This window comes from Artibeus jamaicensis, unplaced genomic scaffold, assembly GCF_021234435.1.
Source record: "Artibeus jamaicensis isolate MK-2021 breed Jamaican fruit bat unplaced genomic scaffold, CSHL_Jam_final contig_548, whole genome shotgun sequence".
NCBI lineage: Eukaryota > Metazoa > Chordata > Mammalia > Chiroptera > Phyllostomidae > Artibeus > Artibeus jamaicensis.
The window spans coordinates 16191349-16216676 of NW_026521883.1; the positions used below are offsets into that span (position 1 = coordinate 16191349).

The 25328-nt window shown below is 37.6% G+C and overlaps 1 protein-coding gene across 2 annotated transcripts in view; it reads left to right on the forward strand.

Annotated features, from left to right (window-relative positions):
* The first annotated feature begins 302 nt into the window (after positions 1-302).
* Positions 303-25328, forward strand: part of MNS1 (meiosis specific nuclear structural 1) — a 34751-nt gene continuing 9725 nt past the window's right edge. Inside the window, exons 1-4 of one of the 2 annotated variants that reach the window (XM_053670165.1) lie at positions 303-348; positions 1468-1686; positions 8554-8681; positions 22887-22989. In XM_053670165.1, the coding sequence (XP_053526140.1) occupies positions 1483-1686; positions 8554-8681; positions 22887-22989 (435 nt within the window). In that variant the 5' untranslated portion in view covers positions 303-348; positions 1468-1482. Of the gene's footprint in view, positions 349-505; positions 587-1467; positions 1687-8553; positions 8682-22886; positions 22990-25328 lie in introns of those variants that run through there. The other variant, XM_037151105.2, reaches the window with a different exon arrangement.

Below are 25328 nucleotides of genomic sequence, written 5' to 3' on the forward strand. Positions count from 1 at the left end.
GAGTGGGGTGAGGGGGCTGGTGAGGAGAAGGCTCTGGGCAAGCACGAGCTACCCACCGCGCCTCACAGTTTCCCAGCAAGGGCGACAGTGACCATGCTTTCCTCTGCTGAGGACAAAGGCAATCATCCACCCAGGTGGAATAGGCATTGGGGGCGCAGATATTGTGCGTGTGGAAAGTGGCCTTAGCCTCACGTACTAAAACAGAATTTATGTATTTCTATGTAAACAGTAACCTCAGCTTGGTGCCCTACCCCCACCAAGAGAGTTTAGCCGCTGAGGGAAATCTTGAGCTACCTAAAGAGTTTGCATCAGGACGTAAAATCCGGACTTCCCGCCAGTGGACCTACGGTAATACAAACTCTGTCAGCTCCCAAGAAGCTCGCAGCCCATTGGATCTTGCTTGTCCAATGGGAGGCCGCACCTTGGTTTGATTCTGGGGCACCTCGGAGGTCGTTGCTGGGAAACCACATAAACGCCAGACTGCGCAGCTTGCAGTTGTTTGCGCCTTTGCAGTAGGAGGTTGTGCCCAGCACCCCCCTGCACCCCACCTCGGAGCCACGGACGAGGATTTTTGTCCAGCAAGATGGTGAGAGGCTGGGGCAGGGGTTAGGGAGTTTGTGGGGGCCAGGTCTTGAAACGACTTGCCTATCTATTGATTGAGTTGTATTTTAGATCTAGTCTGCTTTAAAACAAAACAAAAAAAAAAAAAAGAATTTGAAATACTCAACCTGAGAATTAGTTGGAAGGTTGCATTTGATTTCAGAGGCCTCAGGAGCGATTACTTAAGGGCCACTCTGCTGTAGCTGCCAGCTCTGTTTGCTTTTTTTCCGACACTATTAGACCTCCCAGTAAAAATCTTATTGACCAAATTTCAGGAACATTAGGAAATGATTAAGAACCGCTGAACAAATGATGAGTGGAAATTAAAATCCAGGAGAGAGCGAATGAGTAATTAGCAGTGGGTTGATCCATTACCCCTATATTAGGAAAACCTGGGCATCGGAGCGGCACTTAACGGCCAAGCTGGGGGCCGGGGACGGCTACTGCAAAGGCGCCTGGGGGAGAGGTGGGAATGGATGGGGAGAGGAGGAATTCCCCGGGTGGTGGTAAAGAGCTGCGTGTGTATAGAGAGCTCCGCTGCACTTTTTTCAATTCTAGTGCAGCTGTTTATGAGCTGAACAACCTTGTAAAGTTGCTTTTACTTTTGTTTCCTCATTTATAAGATGGGGAATAATAACAGATCCTACCTGCTTCATGGGTATATCGATATATTTACCTACCATCTTTACATTTTTATTATGGTATATTTTCCTGAATTTAGGAAGGAAGCCAAAGCCCCTTCCTGGCTTTATTACTGATACCTATCTCTCTGTCATTTGTCCCTGGGACTTACATAAATATATTTTAAAAAATTAGATTTTGGAACACCAAAACGTGCATACTTTTTTTTTTTTTTTGGCATTACAGGATTCCAAAAGAAGAATGAGCGTCAGTGAAAAGCACCAGAATTTAGTAGATAAAAACTACAGCAAACAATTGTACATTGAGACACTAAAAAAGATAGATAATCAAGTCAGGACTCAAATGGTGCAGAATGAAAATGAAGCCCGTGCTGAGCACAAGAGATTCCTCAGATTATTACAAAATGAACAATTTGAGTTAGATATGGAAGAGGCCATTCAAAAGGTAAGTTTTACTATTTATTCTTAACATTTTTTCTTTATTTTTCTCCTTGGAAACAATGAATGCTAACTGCATATACTGGAATTGAGTAGGTAACGCCTTCAGACAAAGGACACCTCACTGAAAGCCCAGTGTAGAAGTAAGAGCTGGGGTTTGGAGCTAGATTATGTCTTTGAATTCTATTACTGCTGTACATTAGTTGTGGAAACTTGGATGGGGCACTTTTCCTTTTTATGCCTCTTTATAAAATGGGAATAATAACAGTACCTGCTCCATATGATTGTTCTAATACTAAATGAGTTAATACCTGCAAAGTCCTTGGGATAATGCCAGGAAGAGAGTAGCCCAGGTTTTATTTCATAAATATGAAATCTACAATTACTAACAACCAATTTTGTTCACATAAATACAGTTCTGTTGCCTTCCATAAAATTCTGAAGACAAAAATGTAATACCTTTTGAATTTACTGAGATTAAATATGTATATTATTAAAGTGGTAGAAAATGAACACTTAATGTATCAGGTATAGATTTACTTGGTAATTTTTTATTTTTGAAATATTGCCTTGAAGAATTCAAGTACAATTTATATGTATATAACTCCTAAAATATGGAGATAATTTTTCAGCAAAATTTCTAAATATTTAAAGGGATGAGGAAGGGAGAAAAAGGGAAACCAATAAGCAATGAGTTCTTATAAATGTAAAAGAGGTATCTGATATTTCAGTATTTTTTGCATTCCTAAGTTCAACATTTTGTAGCACATTGTGGGAAGCGGCAAAGGCAAGTTTTAAAAGTAGTAGCCATCTCTCTGAGTTCCAAATTCCAGAAACTTAGACATGATTTTTTTAATCCTGAGCAAGATCCCTCGGTTTAGATTTTTTTTTGTATTTTGCTTTCAAGGTAATCCTGGATAACCTGTCAACTATATTGTACATACTTTAGTTTACATCTTATAAAATAGATATTTTCTTACATAATGTCACTGTCTCACCCAACAGAATTATTGATAACTTCTAGGTATCATTTAATACCTTTTCATAAGCAAAAGGTATTAGAAATCTACTAATTCTATTGTGTCAGAAATCTACTTTTTCATGTGGTTTTTATTTTATTTATTTATTTTTAGAGAGACGGGAAGGGAAGGAGAAAGAGTGGGAGAGAAACATCAATGTGTGGTTGCCTCTCATGTGTCCCCCACTGGGGACCTGGCCCGCAACCCAGGCGTGTGCCCTGACTGGGAATTGAACCAGCAACCCTTTGCTTCACAGGCCCATGCTCAATCCACTGAACTACACCAGCCAGGGTTCAAGTGGCTTGTTTTAATCAGGGTCCAAACAAGGTTCATACAGCACATTTGGTTGTTATGCCTATTAGGTCCCTCTTCATCTAAGGCAGCCCCTTTGTCATCCTTAATTTTTTTAACTTCATGTTTCTAGCTTGTTAACTAGGCTGTTTATCTGTTTACTTCCTCATTGGTTTCTTTAGTTTGTTCCCCTATCTCTTACATTTCCTCTACATGGAAATTAGCCTTAAAGGCTAAATTATTAGATTTATATACAACTTTTTGGCAATTGCTCCACAGATGTTGCTCCCCTTGACATTGTATCACAACGGAAACATCAGCTCTTCCAGAGTCTCAAGCCTGCCAGGCTTCAGACAGGAACCACACCATCAGTTTTCTTGGTCTCAGTCCTTCCGACAACACAGACTGGAACTACACCATTGGCTCTCCTGACACTCCAGCTTTCCCTCTCACCCTGCAGATCTTGGGACTTCCCTGCTTCCATAATCCCTTAAACCAATTCCATCATGTTCTGTTTCTCTGGAAAGTCCCGACTAATACAAGGCAGCTTATGTTGTAAATTTCTACTTCACACCTGGAATTGGCTATTGTACCAAGGAGTTGTATTATCATTTAGTGGAAATAATATTTAGAGGCAATTTGGGTGCTAGACATGCTCATTATTCTTGAGTTATTGATTTCGGGTCTTTTAGTGGATGGACCTTGGAAATAACACGAGTTTTTAACTTTATTTTGAGATAAATTTAGATTTATGGAAGAGCTGCTAAAATAGTATAGAGAATTTCTGTATATCCTTCACCTGAATTCCCTTTATGGGATACTTATTCAAATGAGGAAATTAGCCTTGGTACAGTACTGGTAACTAAATTACAGGATTTATTCAGACTTTAAATGCTGATTTACATCAGTTTTTCCATTGATGTCTTTTTTTTTCTGTTCCTGGATCACAAATGGCATTTAGTTGCCGTGTCTCCCTAGTCTGCTCCAGTACATGAATGCTCCTCACTTTTCTGTCTTTCATATCTTGACAGTTTTAAAGAATATTGTTCATTTGCTATATTAGTTTTCTTTTTAAAAAACTGAATCTTTATTGTATTTTTTCCATTGCCATTTAGTCCCCTTATACCCCATCCCCTGAATACTTAATTCCTTTTCCCTCACTCCCCCTCCCCCGCTAGCTGTCACCCTGCTCTCCATCTATGAGTCTGTCCCCATTTGCCTTGCTAGTTCAGTTTGTTCATTCGATTCCAACTCATGTTGTTGCATGAATTATTCCTTTTAATTGCTGAACTGTATAGTAGTATTTCAGTCTGTGGATTTACCACTGTTTATTCGTTCATAAGTTGAAGGAAATCTGAGTTATTTTCAGTTTTTGGCAATTATGAATAAAGCTGCTATAAACTTTGATTACAAACGTTTGTATGAACACAAACTTTCTTTTCACTTGAATAGGAATCTGGGAGTAGGATGGTTGGGTCATATGGTAGGTGTGTTATTTCATTTTATGAGACTGCCAAACTGTTTTCCAAAGCTGCTGCACTATTTTATATTTCCCCAAGTAATGTGTAAGAGATCCAGTTGCTTTGCTGTTGCTTTTTGTTAATTGAAATTTTTATTGGGATAAGTGTAGATTCATATGTAGTTATAAGCAATAAAACAGAAAGATCCTATATTCTTTGTACCCAATTTTTCGCAGTGGTACATCTAGCAAAACTAAAGTACAATGTCACAAACAAGATATCGATAATGATGCCATTCATCAGTTTTACTCAGATTTCCCCAGTTTTACTGGAGTTGTGTTTGTGTGCATGTGCATGTGTGTTTAGTTCTGTACAGTTGATCGCGTGTGTAAATCTGTGTATCCAGCACCCCAGTCAAGATACAGGAGTTCTGTGACCTCAGGATCCCTCATGTTGTTCTTTCATAAGCAAACCCATCTGTTTGTTCTGCACATTTACCTCATCTCTCACATTGGTAATCACTAATATGTTCTCCGTTTCTATAGTTTTGTCATTTCACGAGTATTATATATACAACTCAACAAGAAGACAAAAAAATTTTAATGGGCAAAGGATTTCAACAGCCATTTCTCCAAAGAAGATACACAAATTAGCAAGAAGTACGAAAAGATGCTCACCATCATTAGTCACTAGAGAGGTGCATATCAAAACCACAATAGACACCACTGTAGACCCATGAGGATTATTTTTTTTATTGATTTGAAAAGAGACAGACAGACATCAACTTTTTGTTCCAATATTTATTTAAGCATTTAAGCATTGATTCTTGTACGTGCCCTGACAGGGATTGAACTGCAATCTGGTCATATGGGGATGATGCTCTAACCAACTGAGCTACCCTGCCAGGACAATTATTATAATTTTAAAAAAGAAACTGCCAAAGTTATAGAGAACTTGAAATTCTTCTACATTGCTGGCAGAAGTCTAAAATAGTGTAATGATTGTGGAAAACAGTTTGGTAGTTTCTCAAAAAGTTCAATGTAGTTACTATATTACCCAGGAGTTCCACTGAAGGTATACACCCAAGATAATTGAAAACATGTCCACACAGAAACTTTCACATGAATGCCCATAGCTGCATTATTCATGATAACAGGTGGAAACAACCCAAATGCCCATAAGTTGATAAACAAAATGTATTATATCCACACAATGGACTACTATACAGCTGTAAAAAGGATGCATTTCTAAATCTTGCTGCAACATGGATTAACCTTGAAAATGTATGCTAAGTGAAAGAAGCCAAACACAAAAGGCCACATGTTGTATGATTTCATTTAAATGAAACACCTGGAATGGACAACTCCATAGAGATAGAACGTTCGTGGTTGCCAGAGGATGAGGGCTATGGTGGGTTCTCCGGTATGGGTTTTGTTTTTTTGCGGAGGGGGGGATGGTGAAAATGTTTTGAAACACTGAAAATTATGTCCATGCAAAAACCCACCCACAAATGGATGTTTATAGCAGCTTTATTCATAGTTGCCAAAACTTGGAAGCAAGCAAGATACCTTTCAGAAGGTGAGTGATACATAATCCAGACAATAGAATATTATTCAGTGCTAAAAAAAAATTAGATGGCAAGCTATGAAAATACATGGGGGAACCTCAAATGTATTTTACTAAGTGAAAGAAGCCAATCTGAAGAGACTACACACTGCGTGACTCCAACTATCCAACATTCTGGAAAGGGCAAAACTGTAGACAGCAGATCAATGCTTGTCAGGAGTTTCAGGGAGGGAGAGATGAGCAGGCAGAGCACAGAGGCATTTGGGGACCATGAAACTACTGTGTATGACACCGCAGTGGTGTGTAGATGTCATTGTACATTTGTCAAAACCCACAGAATGTACAGCACCAAGTGTGAACTGTAATGTAAATGGTGGACTTTGGGTGACAATGACATGTCAGTGTAGGCTGGTGGTGACAAGTGTGCCACTGTGGTGCAGGATGTTGACAGTGAGGGGGGCTGTCCATGTGTGGACACACAGGGTATATGGACACTCTGTTCTTTTCTGCTCTATTTTTCTGTGAATGCAAAACTCTAAAAAAATTGTCTTATTTTTAAAAAAAGTTCTGGAACCAGGTAGTGGTGATGGTTGACAATATTGTGAGTATACTAAAGGACTACCAAGTTGTAAACTGTGAAAAGTGGATTTTATGCTGTTAAAATGAAGAACATGTTCAAAGACATTATTTAAATGGGATCAAACGGTTTGTATGTAACCTTTTGGGACTGGGTTTTTTCCACTCAGCATAATTACCAGAGATTCATCCAGCTTGTTGCATGTATCAATACCCCACTCCTTCCTGTCACCCAGCAGCATTCCGTGGTGCGGGTGCACCTCAGTTTATCCGGCCATTCACCTATTAAGGGATGTCTGGTATTTCCGGTATTGACTCTTAAATGAATCGGCTGCACACATTTGGGTACAGGTTTTTAAATAAATATGTTTTCACTTTTCTATGATAAATGCTTAAGAGTACAGTTGTTGAATTGTATAATAATGGCATATTAGGTTTATAAAGAACAACCACACTTTGTCAGAGTGGCTGTATCTTATTACATCTCCACACAACAGTGTGGGTGAGTGATGGAGTTTCTCGCCAGCATCTGGTTTTGCCACTCTGTTTATTTTAGCCATCCGCATAGGGATGTAGTGGTATATCATTGTAGTTTTAACTCGCATGTCCTGGTAGCTCATGACGTTGAACATCCAATCATGTGCTTATTCTTCCCTTGATGCAGAATTTAATCAAGCTTCTAGATCTCTACCATTTTACAGGAAGTACAAAAGGGGGAAACAAGTTAAACAATATCCTCAGGATGCAATGAGCGAAATTCAGAAATGGAACATTCTATGGGAGATGGGTTCTAATTTCCACAACAAATCAGTGGCTTGGAAGGAAAAAGTATATATATAAGAGGTGACTGTTGCAGAATCAAAGAGACTTAAAAGAAATAATAACTAGATGCAATATGTGGGCTTTGTTTGGATTTTGATTAGAACAAACTTTTTTTAAAAAGCATATTTGAGACAATTGAGGAAACCTGAATATGGATGAGGCATTAGACTCTACTAAGGAATTATTTTGTTGTTAATTATTTAGACATTTTAATGGCATAGTTGTTATATAGGAAGAAATTCTTACTAGGTACAGATTAATACTCAATTATACACATGGTAATGATATTGCTAGCATTTGTTTTAAAATACACTAGAGTCCTGGCAGGGTGGCTCAGTTGGTTAGAGTGTTGTCCCATACAACCAATGGTTGCAGGTTCAATTCCCAGTCAGGGCACTTACCTAGGTTGCAGTTTCAGTTGCTGGTTGGGGCATGTAGAAAAGGCAACCAATCGATGTTTCTCTCTCACATCCATGTCTCTTTCCCTCCCTCCCTCTCTCTCTTTCTCTCCCCCTCTCTAAAATCAATAAATATATTTTTGGGTGAGGATCACAAATAATTTTTTAAATAATAAAATACTTGCCCTGGCTTGTGTAGATCAGTGGATTGAGCACGGGCTTGCAAACCAAAGCATCATGGTTCGATTCCCAGTCAGGGCACATGCCTGGGTTGCAGTTGCAGGCCAGTTCCCAGCACAGCCTGCAACCATCCTGGGACGCACGAGAGGCAACCATCCATTGATATTTCTCTCCCTCTTTCCTTCCCTTCCCCTCTAACGATAAATAAATAAAATCTTTAAAAAATATAATAAAGTACTATAGGAAAAGGAAAAGTAAGAGTGGCATGGAAGAGTAGAGAAAAAAGGTTAACGAAATACTGGCAGTCACTGAAGATGAGCGACGGCCACCCGAGGGTGTAATTTCGTATTTTTCTTAACCATTGGTGATGTTTGAAGTTTTCCATGCTGAAATATTTGGAAAATTATTTATTTAAATAGTAGTTTGTATTTTAAAGTAAAACAAATACTTGATTGCTGTTCTGAAGGCACCGGCAGTTTTCTGATATAAACAAATTCAACCTTGATGAAAAAAAATCTGATTCGGGAAGATAACTAACTAAAGTGATGCATTTTTTATTCAGGCAGAAGAAAACAAAAGACTGAAGGAACTCCAGCGTGAGCAGGAAGAAAAACTGGCTGTGGAACTGGCAAAGTTAAAACACGCCAGCCTAAAGGACGAAAAGATGAGGCAGCAAGTAAGAGAGAACAGGTACATTGGTGTCTATAAATTTCATTTGTTTAGTTTTTATCTCTAAACTCTTATGTAATGCTTAGTACCTGAGAGTGAAATTTCTTTTTATAATTGTACATAGTTAATTTTGCCTTGAAATACTTATGGCTTTATATCCTCTATATATTCATTTGAGAAAAGAAATTGTATTTCTAGAAGTAAAGTGTTAATATTTAAGGTGAAAAAAAATCAGTTCCCTCTGCTCTTTTCTCAAAACATAATTTTTAAAATTACCTCTTGCAAAAAAAAATACTCATTGAAACTCTTAAGAGAAACCTTAGGTGATGCCTCATTTAATTTTTATGCTCCTACGTAAACTGCTCCTAGTGCTTCTGGATCGTGGCTGGTCAGCGGTGGTCAGCACCTCTAGCGACTGTGATAGGAATTTTCGTTTTTGTTCAGCACTAATTTTGAATAATCTTTTCCCCCCATCTTAAAATTAATTTCCCTATAACTTCTACACATTTATCTCTGTTTTGCTATCAGATGGAAAAAATTAGTTCTTCTTTAGGACATTCTTTCATGTTTATGAATCCACTAAATGTTTTCTTCTGTAAGTTAAATATCCCTCCTTCTTTTATTTGCTCACCATCCAGGTTCTCTCTGTAGATCTGATGGAGACTATTGGTGTTCCTTAACAAAATATTGCCCCATGATTTCTTTCTTTGTATCATTGCACTCACTTCTGGGTACTGCTTAGTACCCCTAATAATGGGACTACTAACCATATTGATCTAGAGTGTGTTTTCTTAATATTGCCTAAGATCGAATTACTTTTTAGGGGCAGCCATGACACCCTTCTGATTAAAATTCAGGGCTAACTAAATGCCCAGCCTGTACTTGCAGGTATGTAAGTGAATATACTGGAAATTTACTTTGATAGTTGTTGCATTTTATCTCAGCAGTGTTTCTGTAGAATATGTTACGGCCGTGGATGAGTTTCAGGGGCTTTAAGCCTCATTAAATTATATCTGTTTGGCCCTTGCTGGTGTGGCTCATTTGGCTGGAGCATCATCCTATACACCAAAAGGTTGGGGGTTGGATTCTGGGTCAGGCACGTTCCTAGGTTTAGAGTTCCATCCCCTGCCAGGGTGCACATGGGAGGCAGCCACTCCATGTTCCTGTCTCACAGCAATGTTTTTCTCTCTCCCTTTCTCTCTCCTTCCCTCTCTGCAATCAGTAACATTTTTAAAAAATCATGTGTTTGGCAAATAAACCCATGTGTATTTTTGTATGTCCACAGCTTTTAAAGTCTATAAAATTTTTAAGGGATTATTCCTTAAAAATGATTTAGAATGACTGCGAATGTTTAGAATGTCTTCATGTCATTCTAGTCTCAGACTAACCTTCTGGACTTTAACTTTCCAATCATTGTTAGCTATCACTCGCAGTTTTATATTATCAGACATGTCTGAGTCTAATTCACTGATACAAGATTTAAATAGAAGAGCTTTCCACTTCTAGCAGTTGTAGACTAGGTGATGCAGATAAATTCTCTCTGAGAAGAAAGCATCTGGAGAAAGTGTAAAAGAACTAGGAGAGGAAGGAAACCAGAATGGTGAGCCTGGAGCTTGTAATCTGCTGATTCCCCCAAACAGTGAGTTAAGTGAAGCAGAGCTTGACCAATAAGCAGATGCCCAGGTGTTTGACATCATTCTACAAGTTGTGTGCTTCAGATTTGTGCACTGTGGTGTCTGCTTTCCTTCAACAGTACAGAATTGAATTAGATTTTATTAGATTGAAACAGATAAAGAGATAAAGTGTTAGCAGGTTAGTGGAAAGCATCCAGGATAAAGCACAGAGAGACAAAAGGATAGAAAAATATGCTGGAGAACGTGAAAGAGGTAGGATGGAAAGGTCTAACAAATACATACTTTTAGTCCTGGTGTGAGACATGAAAGAGGATGATGCAGACCGATGATATTTGAAGAGGTTCTGGCCAAGAATTTCCAAAAATTATGAAAGACATAAAGCCACGGGTTAAAATACAATAAATTAAAAACTACACCTATACTCATAGTCAAACTTTTGAAATCCAACAGTAGATAAAAATCATGAAAATAGGAAAAGTAGCCACACAAAAAAAGACTATTACCTTTAAAGGAGTAACACTAAAAACTATGACTGCATTTTCAGCACCAAGAGTGGAAACTAGAAGACAGATTTAAAGGACTGAAAGAAATAGCCCATCTAAAATTCTATACCTTGTGAAAATTTTCTTTAAATTTAAAACTAATTCAGTTATACATTCTTTCAGATAGCGTATGCTGTGTCTCAGCAATGCAGAACTGCTAAGGATATCTTATATTGTGTATAAGCCATGGTAAATTTTTGACTAACATGCAAAAATGGACTGATTTCCTAATGTGTGTTCACCAAATTGCCAAGTCTATGGAAATGTTTGCTGTGGTGCTCAAAGTCACCTATATTAAGATTAGGCTGTTTACATTTAAAATAATTTTCAAAACTCAGGATATCCCTGGCTGGTGTAGCTCAGTGGATTGAGCACTAGCCTATAAACCAAAGTGTCATGGGTTCAATTCCCAGTCAGGGCACAGGCCTGGGCTGTGGGCCAGGTCCTCAGTAGGGGACACATGAGAGACAACCACTCACTGATGTTTCTCTCTCTTTCTCCCTCCCTTTCTCTAAAATTAAATAAATAAAATTTTACCCCAAAAATGAAAGGAAAACTCAGGGTAAATTTTTTAAAAGTTGAAATTTATTTTTAAAATAATTACATTAATAAGTCATGAGACTTTTGTTATTTGATTTTTGAACACATGATTTTTTTAATGTAAGAAAATATTTAAAATAATTTAATTGTATCAGTGCTTTTAACTGGAGTTGGGAAACTCACTGCCCATTTTTAGAAATCTTATGTTAAGTGTAGAACAAATTAATGAATAATTATAGTTAATAACACAATTATTAGTTACTTATTTATAATTATCAAAATTTATTCATTAACTATATAATAATTACCATTTGTAATTAAATTATAATCACTTATACAATTTATATTTATTGCATTATTAGCACCTACATGTTTAGTACATAGTAAATGTATTTATGAACATGCAAAAACAATATTTCATATATAATTTGTATTTAACTTCCACAAAAACAAGCTCAAAGAAGAGACAGAGATAGTCTTTCCTTGTTAAATATATAACCTGTTCATTGCTGATGCCAGTACAATTGTATTCCAGACACATAATCAAGATATTAATTGTTGGTGGGAATGCAAACTGGTATAGCCACTAGTATAGAAATTTCCTCAGAAAACTAAAAATGGAACTGCCTTTTGACCTAGCAATTATGCTGCTGGGATTATATCCTAAGAACAGTGAAACACCAGTCCATAAGAGCCTATGTACCCCAGTGTTCATAGCAGCACAATTTACAATAGCCAAGTGCTGGAAGCAACCTAAGTGCCCATCACTAAATGAATGGATCAAAAATCTGTGGTACATTTACACAATGGAATTCTGTGCAACAGAAAGAAACAAGGAGCTCCTACCCTTTGCAACAGCATGGATGGAACTGGAGAGCATTATGCTAAGTGAAATAAGCTAGGCAGTGAGGGACAAATACCATATGATCTCTGCTTTAACTGGAACCTAATCAACAAAACAAACAAGTAAGCAAAATATAACCAGAGACATTGAAATTAAGAACAATGTGACAGTAACCAGAAGGGATGTGGGAGGGGATAACGGGGGGTGGAGAGGGAAGGGTTTTCAGGAACACCTATAAAGGACACATGGACAAAACTAAGGGGAGTGGGATCAGGGGAGGGAGGTGGGGATGGCTGGGGTGGGGAGTAAATGCAGACAACTGTACTTGAACAACAATAAAATAATTTAAAAAAATAAAATGCAGGTTTTCTGAGACCAAAAAAAGGTATTAATTATGAATACTAAGTATATGATATGGATAAAAAAATAACATTTTCAGGTATTTCCTTCAGGTAGAGGAAATGAATGATCCCAACATTAATTTCAGAGCTTCAGTAAGATAAACAAATAGTAAATCTAGGTAATTTGAATATGTAAATAATTTATTATGTCTTTTGGGGTTTAATATATGTAAAGATTTAAAATATAAATTATAACAAAAGTGAGATAGGAAGTAAATATTGTACATGGAGTTAAAGTGGTCAAGAATTTTTTTTCTAAATAAAATTTCACCTTTAAAAAAAAGGGCGGGGAGCTAGAAGGCTGGAATAAAATTGGAAGGAATTAAGCAAAAGAAAAACTCAGACAAAACTATAAAAATTTTTCAAAATTACACTTGACATACACTATTATGTTAGTTTCAGGTGTATAGCATAGTGATTAGACATTCACGTATCTTATGAAGTAATCATCCTGATAAGTCTAATACCCATCTGTGACCATACATGTTATTACAATATTATTGATTATATTCTCTACGCTGTACTTTATATCCCCACGAATGTTTATGACTAGCAATTTGTATTTCTTAAGCCCTTCACCTTTTTTGCCCATCTCTCCAGTGCCCCTGCCATCTGGCAACTATCAGTCTGTTCTCTGCATCTGAGTTTGTTTCTGTTTTGTTTGTTTGTTTGTATATTTTGTTTTGTAGATTCCACACATAAGTGAAATCATGGTACTAGTCTTTCTCTGTCTGGCTTACTTTTGTGGCTGAGTGACACATCATTGTATATATGTACCACATGTTCTGTATCCATTTGTCTATCGATGGGCTCTTAGGTTGCTTTCATACCTTAACTATTGCAGATAATGCTGAAATGAACACAGGAGTGCATATATCTTTTCAAACTAGTATTTTGGGTCTGTTTGAATAAATTCCCAAAGTAGAATTGCTGGGTCATATGGTAGTTCTGTGTTTAACTTTTTGACAACCTCCATGCTGTTTTCCACAGTGGCTGCACTAATTTAGAATCCTGCCAACGGTGCATAGGGTTCCCCTTTTGCACATCCTTGCCAACAGTTGTTTTGTTGATTTATTGATGAGAGTCATTCTGACAGGTGTGTGGTGATTTCGCTGTAGTTTTAATTTGCATTTCCCTGTTGATTAGTGATAGTGAGCATCTTTTTATGTGTCTGTTGGCCATCCGGATGTCTTCTTTGGAGAAATGTTTGTTCAGGTTGTGTGCCCATTTTTAATCAGATTGTGAGTTTTTTTAAATATTAAGTTGTATGAGTTCCTTAAATATTTTGAATTTTAACTGCTTATTGAATGTATCATTGGTGAATATAATCTCCCATTCAATAAATTGGCCTTTTACTTTGTTGATGGCTCTCTTTGCTATGTAAAAACTTAGGTAATGTCTCATTTGTTTATTTTTTCTTTTGTTTCCTTTACCCAAGGAGACAGATCCAAAAGAATATGCTATATTGCTGAGAGAGACATTAAAAACTTTACTGCCTATATTTTCTTCTAAGAATTTTATGGGTTTGGGGTCATACATTTAAGTCTTTAAGCCATTTCTAGTTTATTCTTCCCTATGGTATAAGAAAGTAATCCAGTTTCATTTTTTTTTCCACATATATCTTTCCAGTTTTCAGCACTATATATTGAAGAGACACTCTTTATCCCATTGAATATTCTTGCCTCCTGGTCATAAATTATTTCACTACATAGGCATGGGTTTATTTTCAGGGCTTTCTATTCTGTTCCACTGATTTATGCATCTATTTTTAAGCCACTACCATGCTATTTTGATTACTGTAGCCTTGTAGTATCGTTTGATTTTGAGTAGCTTAATACCACCAACATTGTTCTTCTTTCTCAATATTGCTTTAGCTGTTCAGTGTTCTTTGCAGTTTTATATAAATTTCAGAATTAATTTATTCTAGTTCTGTGGAAAATGCCATTGGTATTTTGATAGAGATTGCACTGAATCTGTAGATTGCTTTGGGTAGTATGGACGTTAATAATATGGACATGATATTAATTCTTCCTGTCTGTGAGTACAGTATATCTTTCATTTGTGTCTTTCTCAATTTCTTTCTTCAGTGTCTTACAGTTTCCTGAGTGTAGGTATTTGACCTCCTTTGGTAAATTTATTCCTAGGTATTTTTTCTTTTTTATACAATTGAAATGGGACATTTTCTCAATTTTTCATTCTAATTGTTTGTTACTGGTATGTAAAAATGCAACCAATTTCTCAATATTAATTTTGTATTCTGCTTTACTGAATTCATTAGTTCTAATAGTTGCTCTTTTTTGGGGGGTGGAATTCTCAGAATTCTCTATAGTATCATGTTATCTGCAAAAAATGATAGTTTTACTTCTTCCTTTCCAATTTTTGTGCCTTTTATTTCACTTCTTGTCTGATTGCTGTGACTGAGACATCTAAAACTGTGTTGAATAAAAATGGTGAAAGTGGATATCCTTATCTTTGATCTTAAAAAAAAAGGTTTAAGTTTTCACTGTTGAGTATGATGTTGGCTATGGGTTTAATATACATGGCCCCTATTGTGTTGAGGTATGTTTGCTCTATCTCCACCTTGCTGAGTTTATTTTTTTAATCATAATACATGTTGGATTTTTTCAAGTGCTTTTTCTCTATCTGTTGTTATTATATGATGTTTATCTTCATTTTGTTTATATTATGCATCAGGGTAATTGATTTGCAGATATTGAACCAACCTCTCGCACTGCAGGGGTAAATCTCACTTGATCATTGTGTATGACCTTTTAACTGTACTGAAGAATTCTGTTTGCAATCATTTTGTTGAGGTTTTTTGCATCTGTGTTCATCAGGGACACTGGCCTATAATTTTTTCTTTTGGTAATGCCTTTGGTTTTGAATCAGGGCAATTCTGGCCTTATAAAAGGACTTTTGGGGGCCTTCTCTCCTTTTAAATTTTTGGAATAGTTTCAGAAAGGATAGATGTTAGATCTTCTTTGAATATTTGGTAACATTCACCTGTGAAACTATCTAATGTAGGACTTCTGCTGTAGGGAATTTTTTGATTACTGATTTGATTTCATTTGCAGTTATTTGTCTACTCAGATTTTCTATTTCTTCCTGATTCAGTCTTGAAAGATTGCATGTTTCTAGGAATTTATCCATTTCTTCCAGGTTGTCCCAATTTGTCGTCATATAATTGTTCATAGTATTTTCTTATAATCATTTGTATTTCTGTGGTGTCAGTTGTCACTTTTCCTTTTTTGACTTTATTTATTTGGGCCCTGTTTTTTTTTTTTTTGATGAGTCTGACTAAAGGCTTATCAATTTTCTATATCCTTTCAAAGAACCAGCTCTTTGTTTCATTGCTCTTTTCTATTTTTTTAGGCTCTATTTTGTTTATTTCCACTTTGATCTTTATTATTCCCTCCTTCTACTCACTTTAGGCTTTGCTTGCTGTTCTTTTTAGTTCCTTTAGGTGTCAGGTTAGATTGTTTATTTGATAATTTTCTTGTTTCTTGACATAGGCCTGTACTGCTATGAATTTCCCTATTAAACTGCTTTGGCTATATGCCCTAGATTTTGGGACATTTTCCTTTTTATTTGCCTTAAAGTAAGTTTTGACTGCTTCCTTAATCTTCTTGTTAACCCACTCATTAGTTAGTAGCATGTTATTTAGCCTCCACATTTGTGTGTTTTAGGGTTTTTTTCTTATAATTGATTTCCGGTTTCATACCATTGTGATTGGAGATTCTTTATCATTTCAGTATTCTTAAATTTATTGGAATTTGTTTTGTGGCCTTGCCTCCAGTAAGGTCAAGTTCAGCCATCACTTTTGACCAGCTTGGGGCAACCTAGAAGGAGGTACAAAGTAATCTCTGATTGGTTGCTTGTTCCATGCTTGAGATTTTTGTGAGATGCTATGTTGTGAACTGAGTTTGGCTGCCACTGGTACAGCTGGAACCCTGTGGTGGACACCAGGATGTGAGCTGAGGTCAATGCCATTCATGCCAGGCTTGAAGGCCACCTGATGGGACTTATAATGCAAGTTGAGACTGGGCCTGGCTTGGGACTGATGAGCAAGAGGTTGAGGGTATACTGAGGCCAACTGTTGTTTTTAGGAGGTTCATAGAACTTACAAAAGTCTGCAGCATGAGCAGAGGCAGGGCGCTTATGTGGGAAAGACAGTGAAAGAGGTTCAGGTTGAGCATTTGAGTTGGATGAGGCAGAGTTTCAGAATATCACCAACTGGATAAATGGAGAGCTCAGATGGCTGGGTGAGAGGAGTGCTCAACTAAGAAACAATGGCACCTTGCCCTGGCTGGGTTGCTCAATTGTTTGGAGCTTCATCCCATAAACCAAAAGGTTGCAGATTTGATTCCTAGTCAAGGCACATACCTAGCTTCAAGGCTCAATCCCTGATTGGGGCATATATGGGAGGCAACTGATTGATATTTCTCTCTCACATGGCTGTTTCTCTTCCCCCTCCTTTCCTCTCTCTCTCTCTAAAATCAATAAACATGTCCTTGGGTGTGGATTTGAAAAAAACAAAACAAAACAATGGCATCTGCCAGTGCTTCTGTCCCTGGGGAGAGCTGCCCTGACCCATTCCCCTCCAACTTCACCCTGAGTTAGTCAACTCAGTTCCTCCCTGTATTATGTCTCTAGTGCTTTCTGACGTGCTGCGCCTGCATTGGAGTCCTGAGCTAGTGAGTCCACGTATGGGCTCCTCAAGCAGAACATCTTGGTCTCCAGCAGCCCTCTGTCTCATTTGGATGCAATCCCTACTCCTTTTCATAGCCAGATGTTATGGGGACTCCTCTTCTGGGCACAAGTGTCCCAGGCTGGGACCCCTTGCTCCTTATGGTGAACCTCTGTAGCCACGATATCCCTCCCAATTCTTAATCACCACACTGTGTGTGGGACCTGCCGTTTCCATGTTTCCACCCTTCCTGCCGGTGGCTTGATGTGGCGGCTTCTTTATATCCTTAGTTACAGGAATTCTGTTCAGTTAGTCATCTGGTGGTCCTTAATTATGGTTCTATAATTTAGTTGTAATTTTGAAATGGTCATGGGAGGAGGTGAGCACAGTGTTTATCTACTCTGCCATCTTGACTGGAAGTCTCTGGAGACTTCTCCTCCAGTATCTGAGTGCCTATTTTAAAGCTACAATAATTAAAACTGTGGTTTTAGCAAGGGAAAGAAATGGATTGATGGAGTAGAATAGAGAAGCTCTTCTCAGCCAGAAAATTTAGGCCATAATGACATAAGGTCTCCATTACAGTCATACCTTGGACTCATCAGCTTCAGAACTTGCTAAACCCTGTACTCACTGCATTTTGATGAAAAAAAAAATGCTACAGCACTCGGTGCTTGCTTCAGACTCATGACACTCACTAGAACTTGTATGAGTCACAACACTGCCTCCCGAGACAACGTGCTTCATCACCTGTTGCTTGCTCAGTGCTTGTCGATTTCAGTACTCATCATGAGTTCTGGAACAAATTAATGGTGAGTACTGAGATACTACTATATATGCAATGAATTAGCTCACCTCCGACCTAAAATAATATCAGCTATATACTGTCTCTAAATTAAAAATACAAATCACTTAATTTTCTGTGAGGCAGTTGAGGAAGGATGGGATAGAAAATCCAAAAACAGATACATGCATTGATGATGCACACTAACTATGATGAAACGGACATTGCAGAGCATTAGATGAAATAGACATTTTAAGAAAATGGTGCTGCATCAATTACATATCCACATGGAAGAAAATGCACTTGTTTCTCCCTTATGCCACACACAAAAGTTAATTCCTGAAAAATTGTAGTCTAAAAGTGGTGAAGCAAAACTCTGAGAGACCAATATAATATCTTTATGGGGTTGGCAGTATCTCCTAAAATGTGATGTAAAAGTCATTGACAATGAAGAAAAATATTGATGAATTAGGATACATCTCTTCATCTAAAGAAACAACTATGAGAGTAACCACAGACTGGAAAGAGATATTTGCAATGTATATAACCAACAAGAGACTTGTATTCATAATATATAAGGAACTTTTATACAAGGGTAAGAAGTAGATAATCCAGTGTTAAAATGGACAAAAAATATTGAACAAGAATTTCACAGAAGTATATAAGTTACAACATATGAAAATGTCTCAGTTCCATTAGTAATAGGGAAACATAACTTAAAATCCCAATGATGTATGAAGTACCCATGAGAGTGGGTAAATAGTGCTATGGTATTGTTAATGAGAGTGTAATACTGTACAAATCACTGGGAAAGCAGCATCTACTAAGTTTGAACATAGTCTACCCTCTGACTGAGAAATTTCACTTTCTAGTTATACAAGCTCTGTCTAGAAAGTCCAACCATTGTTAATATAACAAGAACAGTTTCCATGACATTGATGTAACTGGCAGCCAAGGAGAGTAGACTGGACTGTGCATATGTGAACAGTGACAACTTCACTGTACTAGTCAGTGGGGGGTGGTACTGTTGAGTGAGTATGTGTATTGTATGACCATCACATTCAAAATGACTGAGCAAGCAGAGTGATGAATCTGCATCAGATTTTGGGTTAAGCTTGACCATTCCTCCACAGAAACTATTTAGATGATTCAGAAGGCCAGGGCTATGGGAAACTGATAATTGGCAGCTTCATCACAAAAACACACCTGCTCATGCATCACACCTTGTGCAGAATTTTTTGGCAAAACATTAAATCACCCAGGTGACTCAGCCTCACTTTAGCCCAGATTTGGCACCCTGCAACTTCTGGCTTTTCCCCAAACTAAAATCACCCTTGAAAGGGAAGAGATTTCAGACTATTGATGAGATTCAGGAAAATACAAGGCAGCGGACAGTGATTGGTAGAACTGTGCCTACTAATCACTAATCAAAGTAGGTCCCAAGGTGCCTACTTTGAAGGAGACTGAGGTACTGTTCTCCTATGTACAATGTTTCCTGTATCTTGTATCTTCAATAAATGTCTCTATTTTTCATATTACATGGCTGGGTACTTTCTGGACAGACATCATATTTCCAGTGGAAATATGTGAACTTGACCTTCAAATGAAGGTCACTTATTTGCACATTGTCTGTTTGGAATTTGATGTACATTTTTTGTAGAGGCAATTATAAATTGTAATTGGGTTTATATGTTGGTTCACAATCGGAACTCAACTCCAAAAATTTTTTTTAAACCATCCTGATATAAATGTATGTCAACCTCATAGTAAAGTATGTAGATTTACCTAGAACCTTAATCCTCATGTATAATATTTTTATGAAAGGAGTCAGTCTGATGTTGTATACATTTTGTTGTATACATTTACACCTACAGCTGTAAGGGCAAGAAGGACACACCATAACACCAGGAGTGTTTTTCTTCCCTTACCCCTTTGATTATCTCTTTGTGGGTTTGGGGTACTTGTGAGTTGAGTTTGTAATTAGGCCATTGCCTCTGAGTTTCTGTCAGAATTGAGATGTACATCTAGCTGGCATCTAAGGACCCTTCTAGCTCAGAATTTTCATATTCTATCATATTCAGAATTATGACTGGCACATTAAAATGAAAAGTTTTGTATGGCATATTGTTTTCACTGAGGTTAGGAGAGTGATGGATTCAAAAAAAATTCAGAGATTACTTGAGGCCAATTCTCATTTTTTAAGATATATTTTATTGATTATGCGACTACAGTTGTCCCATTTTCCCCCCTTTACTCCCCTCCACCCTACACACCCTCTCCTACCCACATTCCCCCCTTTAGTTCATGTCCATGTGTCATACTTATAAGTTCTTTGGCTTCTACATTCCCAATCTATTCTTACCCTCCCCTGTCTATTTTCTACCTACCATCTATGCTGCTTATTCTCTCTACCTTTCCCGCCCCCCCATTCCCCTGTTGCTAACTCTCTATGTGATCTGTATTTCTGTGGTTCTGTTCCTGTTCTGTTGTTTGCTTTGGTTTTTTTGTTGTTTTAGGTGTGGTGGTTAGTAGTTGTGAGTTTGTCGTCATTTTACTGTTCATATTTTTTATCTTCTTAGATACTGTTCATATTTTTTATCTTTTTCTTAGATAAGTCCCTTTAACATTTCATAAAATAAGGGCTTGGTGATGAACTCCTTTAACTTGACCTTATCTGGGAAGCACTTTATCTGCTCTTCCATTTTAAATGAAAGCTTTGCTGGATAGAGCAATCTTGGGTGTAGATCCTTGCCTTTCATGACTTGGAATACTTCTTTCCAGCCCCTTCTTGCCTGTAAGGTCTCTTTTGAGAAATCAGCTGACAGTCTGATGGGAACTCCTTTGTAGTTGACTGTCCCCTTATCTCTTGCTTCTTCTAGGATTCTCTTAATCTTGGCTAATGTAATTATGATATGCCTTGGTGGTTCCTTCTTGGGTCCCAAGTTCTTTGGGACTCTCTGAGCTTCCTGGACTTCCTGGAAGTATATTTTCTTTGCCAGATTGGGGAAGTTCTCCTTTATTATTTGTTCAAATAAGTTTTCCACTTGTGGCTGTTCCTCTTCTCCTTCTGGTACCCCTATAATTTGGATATTGGAACATTTAAAGATGTCTTGGAGGTTCCTAAGCCTCTCCTCATTTTTCTGAATTCTTGTTTCTTCATTCTTTTCTGTTTGGTGGTTTCTTTCTTCCTTCTGGTCCACTCCATTGATTTGAGTCCCAGTTTCCTTCCCACATGTACATTTGGTTCCCTGTACATTTTCCTTTATTTCACTTAACATAGTCTTCATTTTTTCATCTAATTTGCAACCAAATTCAACCAATTCTGTGAGCATCTTGATCGCCAGTAATTTGAACTGTGCATCTGATAGATTGGCTATCTCTCGGTCGCTTAGTTGTATTTTTTCTGGAGCTTTGATCTGTTCTTTCATTTTGGCCATTTCTTTTTTGTCTGGGGATACCTGTTATTTAGTAAGGGGCAGAGCCTTAGGTGTCCACCCAGGTGGGTCAACCCACATAACTGTACTGTGATGCTGTGTGTGGGGGAGGGGTCTTAGAGGGAACAATTGCACTTGCTCCACTCTCTGCTGGATTTCAATCATCCCTTCCGCCCCTTCCCCCAAGAAAATTGGGCCCTTCTGGTGCTGATTCCCGGGTGGGTGGGCTTGTGCATGTACTAGGACCCCGTTGCTCTCTCCGAGCTCTCTGGTGAGGCTGGGAATCTCTCCCAACACCTCAACCCCCACAGGTGATTTCAGTTGGTGTTTTGAGGCTTTATTTCCCCTGCTTTGGAGCCCTGGGTTGCACTGTCTTGCGCCCCAGTTTCACCTGGTTTATCTGTGTGCAAATGTGGGACCACCCAGTTTGTCAGCTGCCTTATGGCACTGTGCCCCTCCACAATCCTGCCACCTCGCTGCGTCCACCAGCTGCTGCCTTGCACACCCACCAGGACCCACCAACCCCTGGTGGACCAGGGTCCACCAACCACTGCTTTTTTTGCCACGACCCCTCTCTGCTTACTGCCTGACTCTGCCCCTCCTACCAGTCTGGATGAATGTGTCTACTTTAACTCCTTGGTTGTTGGACTTCCGTACAGTTCAGTTTCATGTCAGTACTGGTTGTTTCTTTATTTCTAAATATTTGTGGTCATTATTTTGCTTGCTCGAGGCAATGTGTCTGCCTATGCCTCCATCATGGCCAGAAGTCCCAATTCTCATTTTTTAGCAGATAAGAAAACAAGCCCAGAGAAATGAAGCAAACTTTCTCCGTGGTCATACCTCTTCATCTTCATTATCCAAAAATAATCACCAGTTATAGAGTGTTTACTGTGTAACAGGTCCTTTTCTAAGCTCTTTATACACATTAAGTAATTTAATTCTCACATATAGCAAAGTAAAAGCAAAATTCCTTTTACATACAGCAAAACCAAGGAACAAAATATAAGTAACTTGCTTAGGTTTAAATCCCCTTACTATATGGTTCTTTTAGTTTGATAATATTAGTAGCTGGACAGAAATTTTAACCAATATTGACAAAGCACTTTGTCTGAGCCAGGCACTGGCAAAAAGATTTTTAGTAATGGTTATTGAAAGTAAAAGGATTGTTTTGTTTAGAAAATTACAGTGTCCCATTTTACATTCTGATGTTACTTTGGATGAAGGGGAAAAGGGGTACTTTTTCAAAATATTTAAATAATGTAAATTTGTTTTACACATTTAGAAAAAAATTCTTTTAATTTCAGATATAGATTATTTTTACAGTAGTGGTCCTCAAATTTAAATGTCTTTTCTTTTTAAACAGTATTGAGCTCAGAGAACTGGAGAAGAAATTAAAAGCAGCCTACATGAATAAAGAAAGGGCAGCTCAGATTGCTGAAAAGGATGCCATTAAATATGAACAAATGGTAATCATGTTTCTGCTCATTGTGCTTTCTGTGTTGTTAGGTTCATTTAAAAAACCAAAAATAGACCAATTTTTAAAAAAATTGTTACATACTATAAGGAATTTACAGTGCTAGATTTCTCAAATACTTCATGCTTTTCAGATCCTTAAGGTATAGGGAATCATGGATTATTTAATTTCGAGCCTTGTTTAATATAATATTAGAGCCTTTCAGAGACACAAAGGACTAGGCAGCTGTTTAGAATGAATGGCTTTATTCAGTAACTCCCAGCATTCTTTTTGGTCTCTAACCAATTATCCTTTGACAAACTAATACAGTGCAAGTTGTTAGCATGATTAATATATTAAATATTATTATTTTTTTATTTTCTAAAGTCCTAAAAAATAAACTATTTTATAATTTTATGCAAACTCTTCTGTTTTATAAATAGCATTTTCTATTTGTTTCCCTCTATCCCTTTTTCTAACTCCTGACAAACTGCCAAGTTCAGGGCAGGAGTTACTCTTGGGCAAAGGAGTTTCAGGCACACTCACCAATATAAAACAGGCTTTATTGAGTTAACACTTAAAAGCAGGTGCAAGTCATAACGTGCGCACTCATTGTCACAAACAAAGGCTAGATACAGATGAAAAGGTCTGACTCGTTGTGACACAGCCTTACGTTCCCCTTTTCTTGTCGCTCTATTATGTGAAATAGAGAGGTGGCAGAGTCCCCTCTCTCCTGGATCCCTTTCACAAGATATTACACAGCTGTTAAAGAGGAGGGGGTAGAGGTAAATGTTCTGGCTTTTATCTTGGACCATATATATTTTAGATTGAATGGAAAAGATGTTGCAAAAAAATCAAGTTGGAGAATAATACATATCACAGACCATTTTTACTTAAAAAACCTGCACATATATGTATGTGGCTATCAACATATGTATATATATTCACACATACTGTACCTTGCCATGTCTAATGTACATTTTTTGCCCAAATTTTTTAGGGAAAAATAAGGATGCACATTATACATGGGTATGATTACATACCATGGGTATAATAATGGGTGTAATAGCCTTGGCTGGTGTGGCTCCTTGGATTCAGTGCAGGCCCATGGACTGAATGGTTGCTGGTTCAGTTCCTGGTCAGGGCACATGCCTGGCTTGCGGGCTGGGTCCCCAGTTGGGGGTGTGTGAGAGGCAGACAATTAATAATGGGTATAATAATCAGTGTATAATGCGCACCAAAAAACGTGGGTACGCATTATACACAGCAGAATATGGTATGCGTTGTATATAGTGATACACACATGTACTCATACACGCATACAGGTAGAGGCGATATCAAAATATTCAGCTGGTGCAGCACAACGTAGGTATCAAATAAGAATAGAGGCTGCCCACGGTGACACGCACGCCCGGGCACGTGCACGCGTGCTCGTACAGAAAAGCCTGGGGTCGTGTAGCATGCTGTTAGCACCGATGGCAGGCGAGAGCGGGATTTCATTTCCTAAGCCATAGAGGTGTGTTCTACCTTTTGAAAAATAAAGTAGAATATAAACAATATACTGTTTGACCAGTAGTTTACAGCTTTAATTACCTTGGTAATTGAGGTTATTCAAAGCAATTGTAGGCATTTTGTCTGATTCATGAGACAATTGCTATTTTCTTAATAAAACTGACCCACAAACTTTAAAGTCAGATACTCCTAGGACTTGACCAGGTGTCAGAATATCTAGGTGCTAGTTTTGGTTCAGTCTTTCTAAGGTTTACTTTTCTTAACTGCGAAGGAGAACACTGTCTTTATATAAGTGTATGGTAGAATGTAATATTTTTATTTTTATCATTTTATATTTTTCTAAAGAACCTAGTACAACATGTGCTAAGAACAGAAGCCAAGAAAGAATTTTGATTAAGTAATATTAACAGTGTAGTGTTAAAGGCATCAGTTAGATCAGGAATGGCATTTAGCAGCATTCACATTTTGATCTCTCTCTCCTTTTATATTTGATGCTGCCAACCATTCTGCCATCAGAACATTTGGGCTGTGATCACAATAGTAAGGGGCAATTTTTTAAATTGCCCCGATATATATTTAATTTAAAATTTATTTTGTTAAATGATTTAAAAATGCTCAAAACAAATAAGGGGTTGAACCTATTCCAGAAGCAATACTATCTTTAACTCAGAAGTATGAGTTAGAGAATGAGTGAAGTAAAAGCTGCAGAAAACAGACACAGTGACATATGTAACACTTTTAAGTTAAAACGAATACAAAGGGCCTTTAATAAATGAGAAAAGGGGAGACTTAAAAGGCCAGTGGCGGGAAAGAAAGTTTAGGCTGAGAGTGACTTAAGCC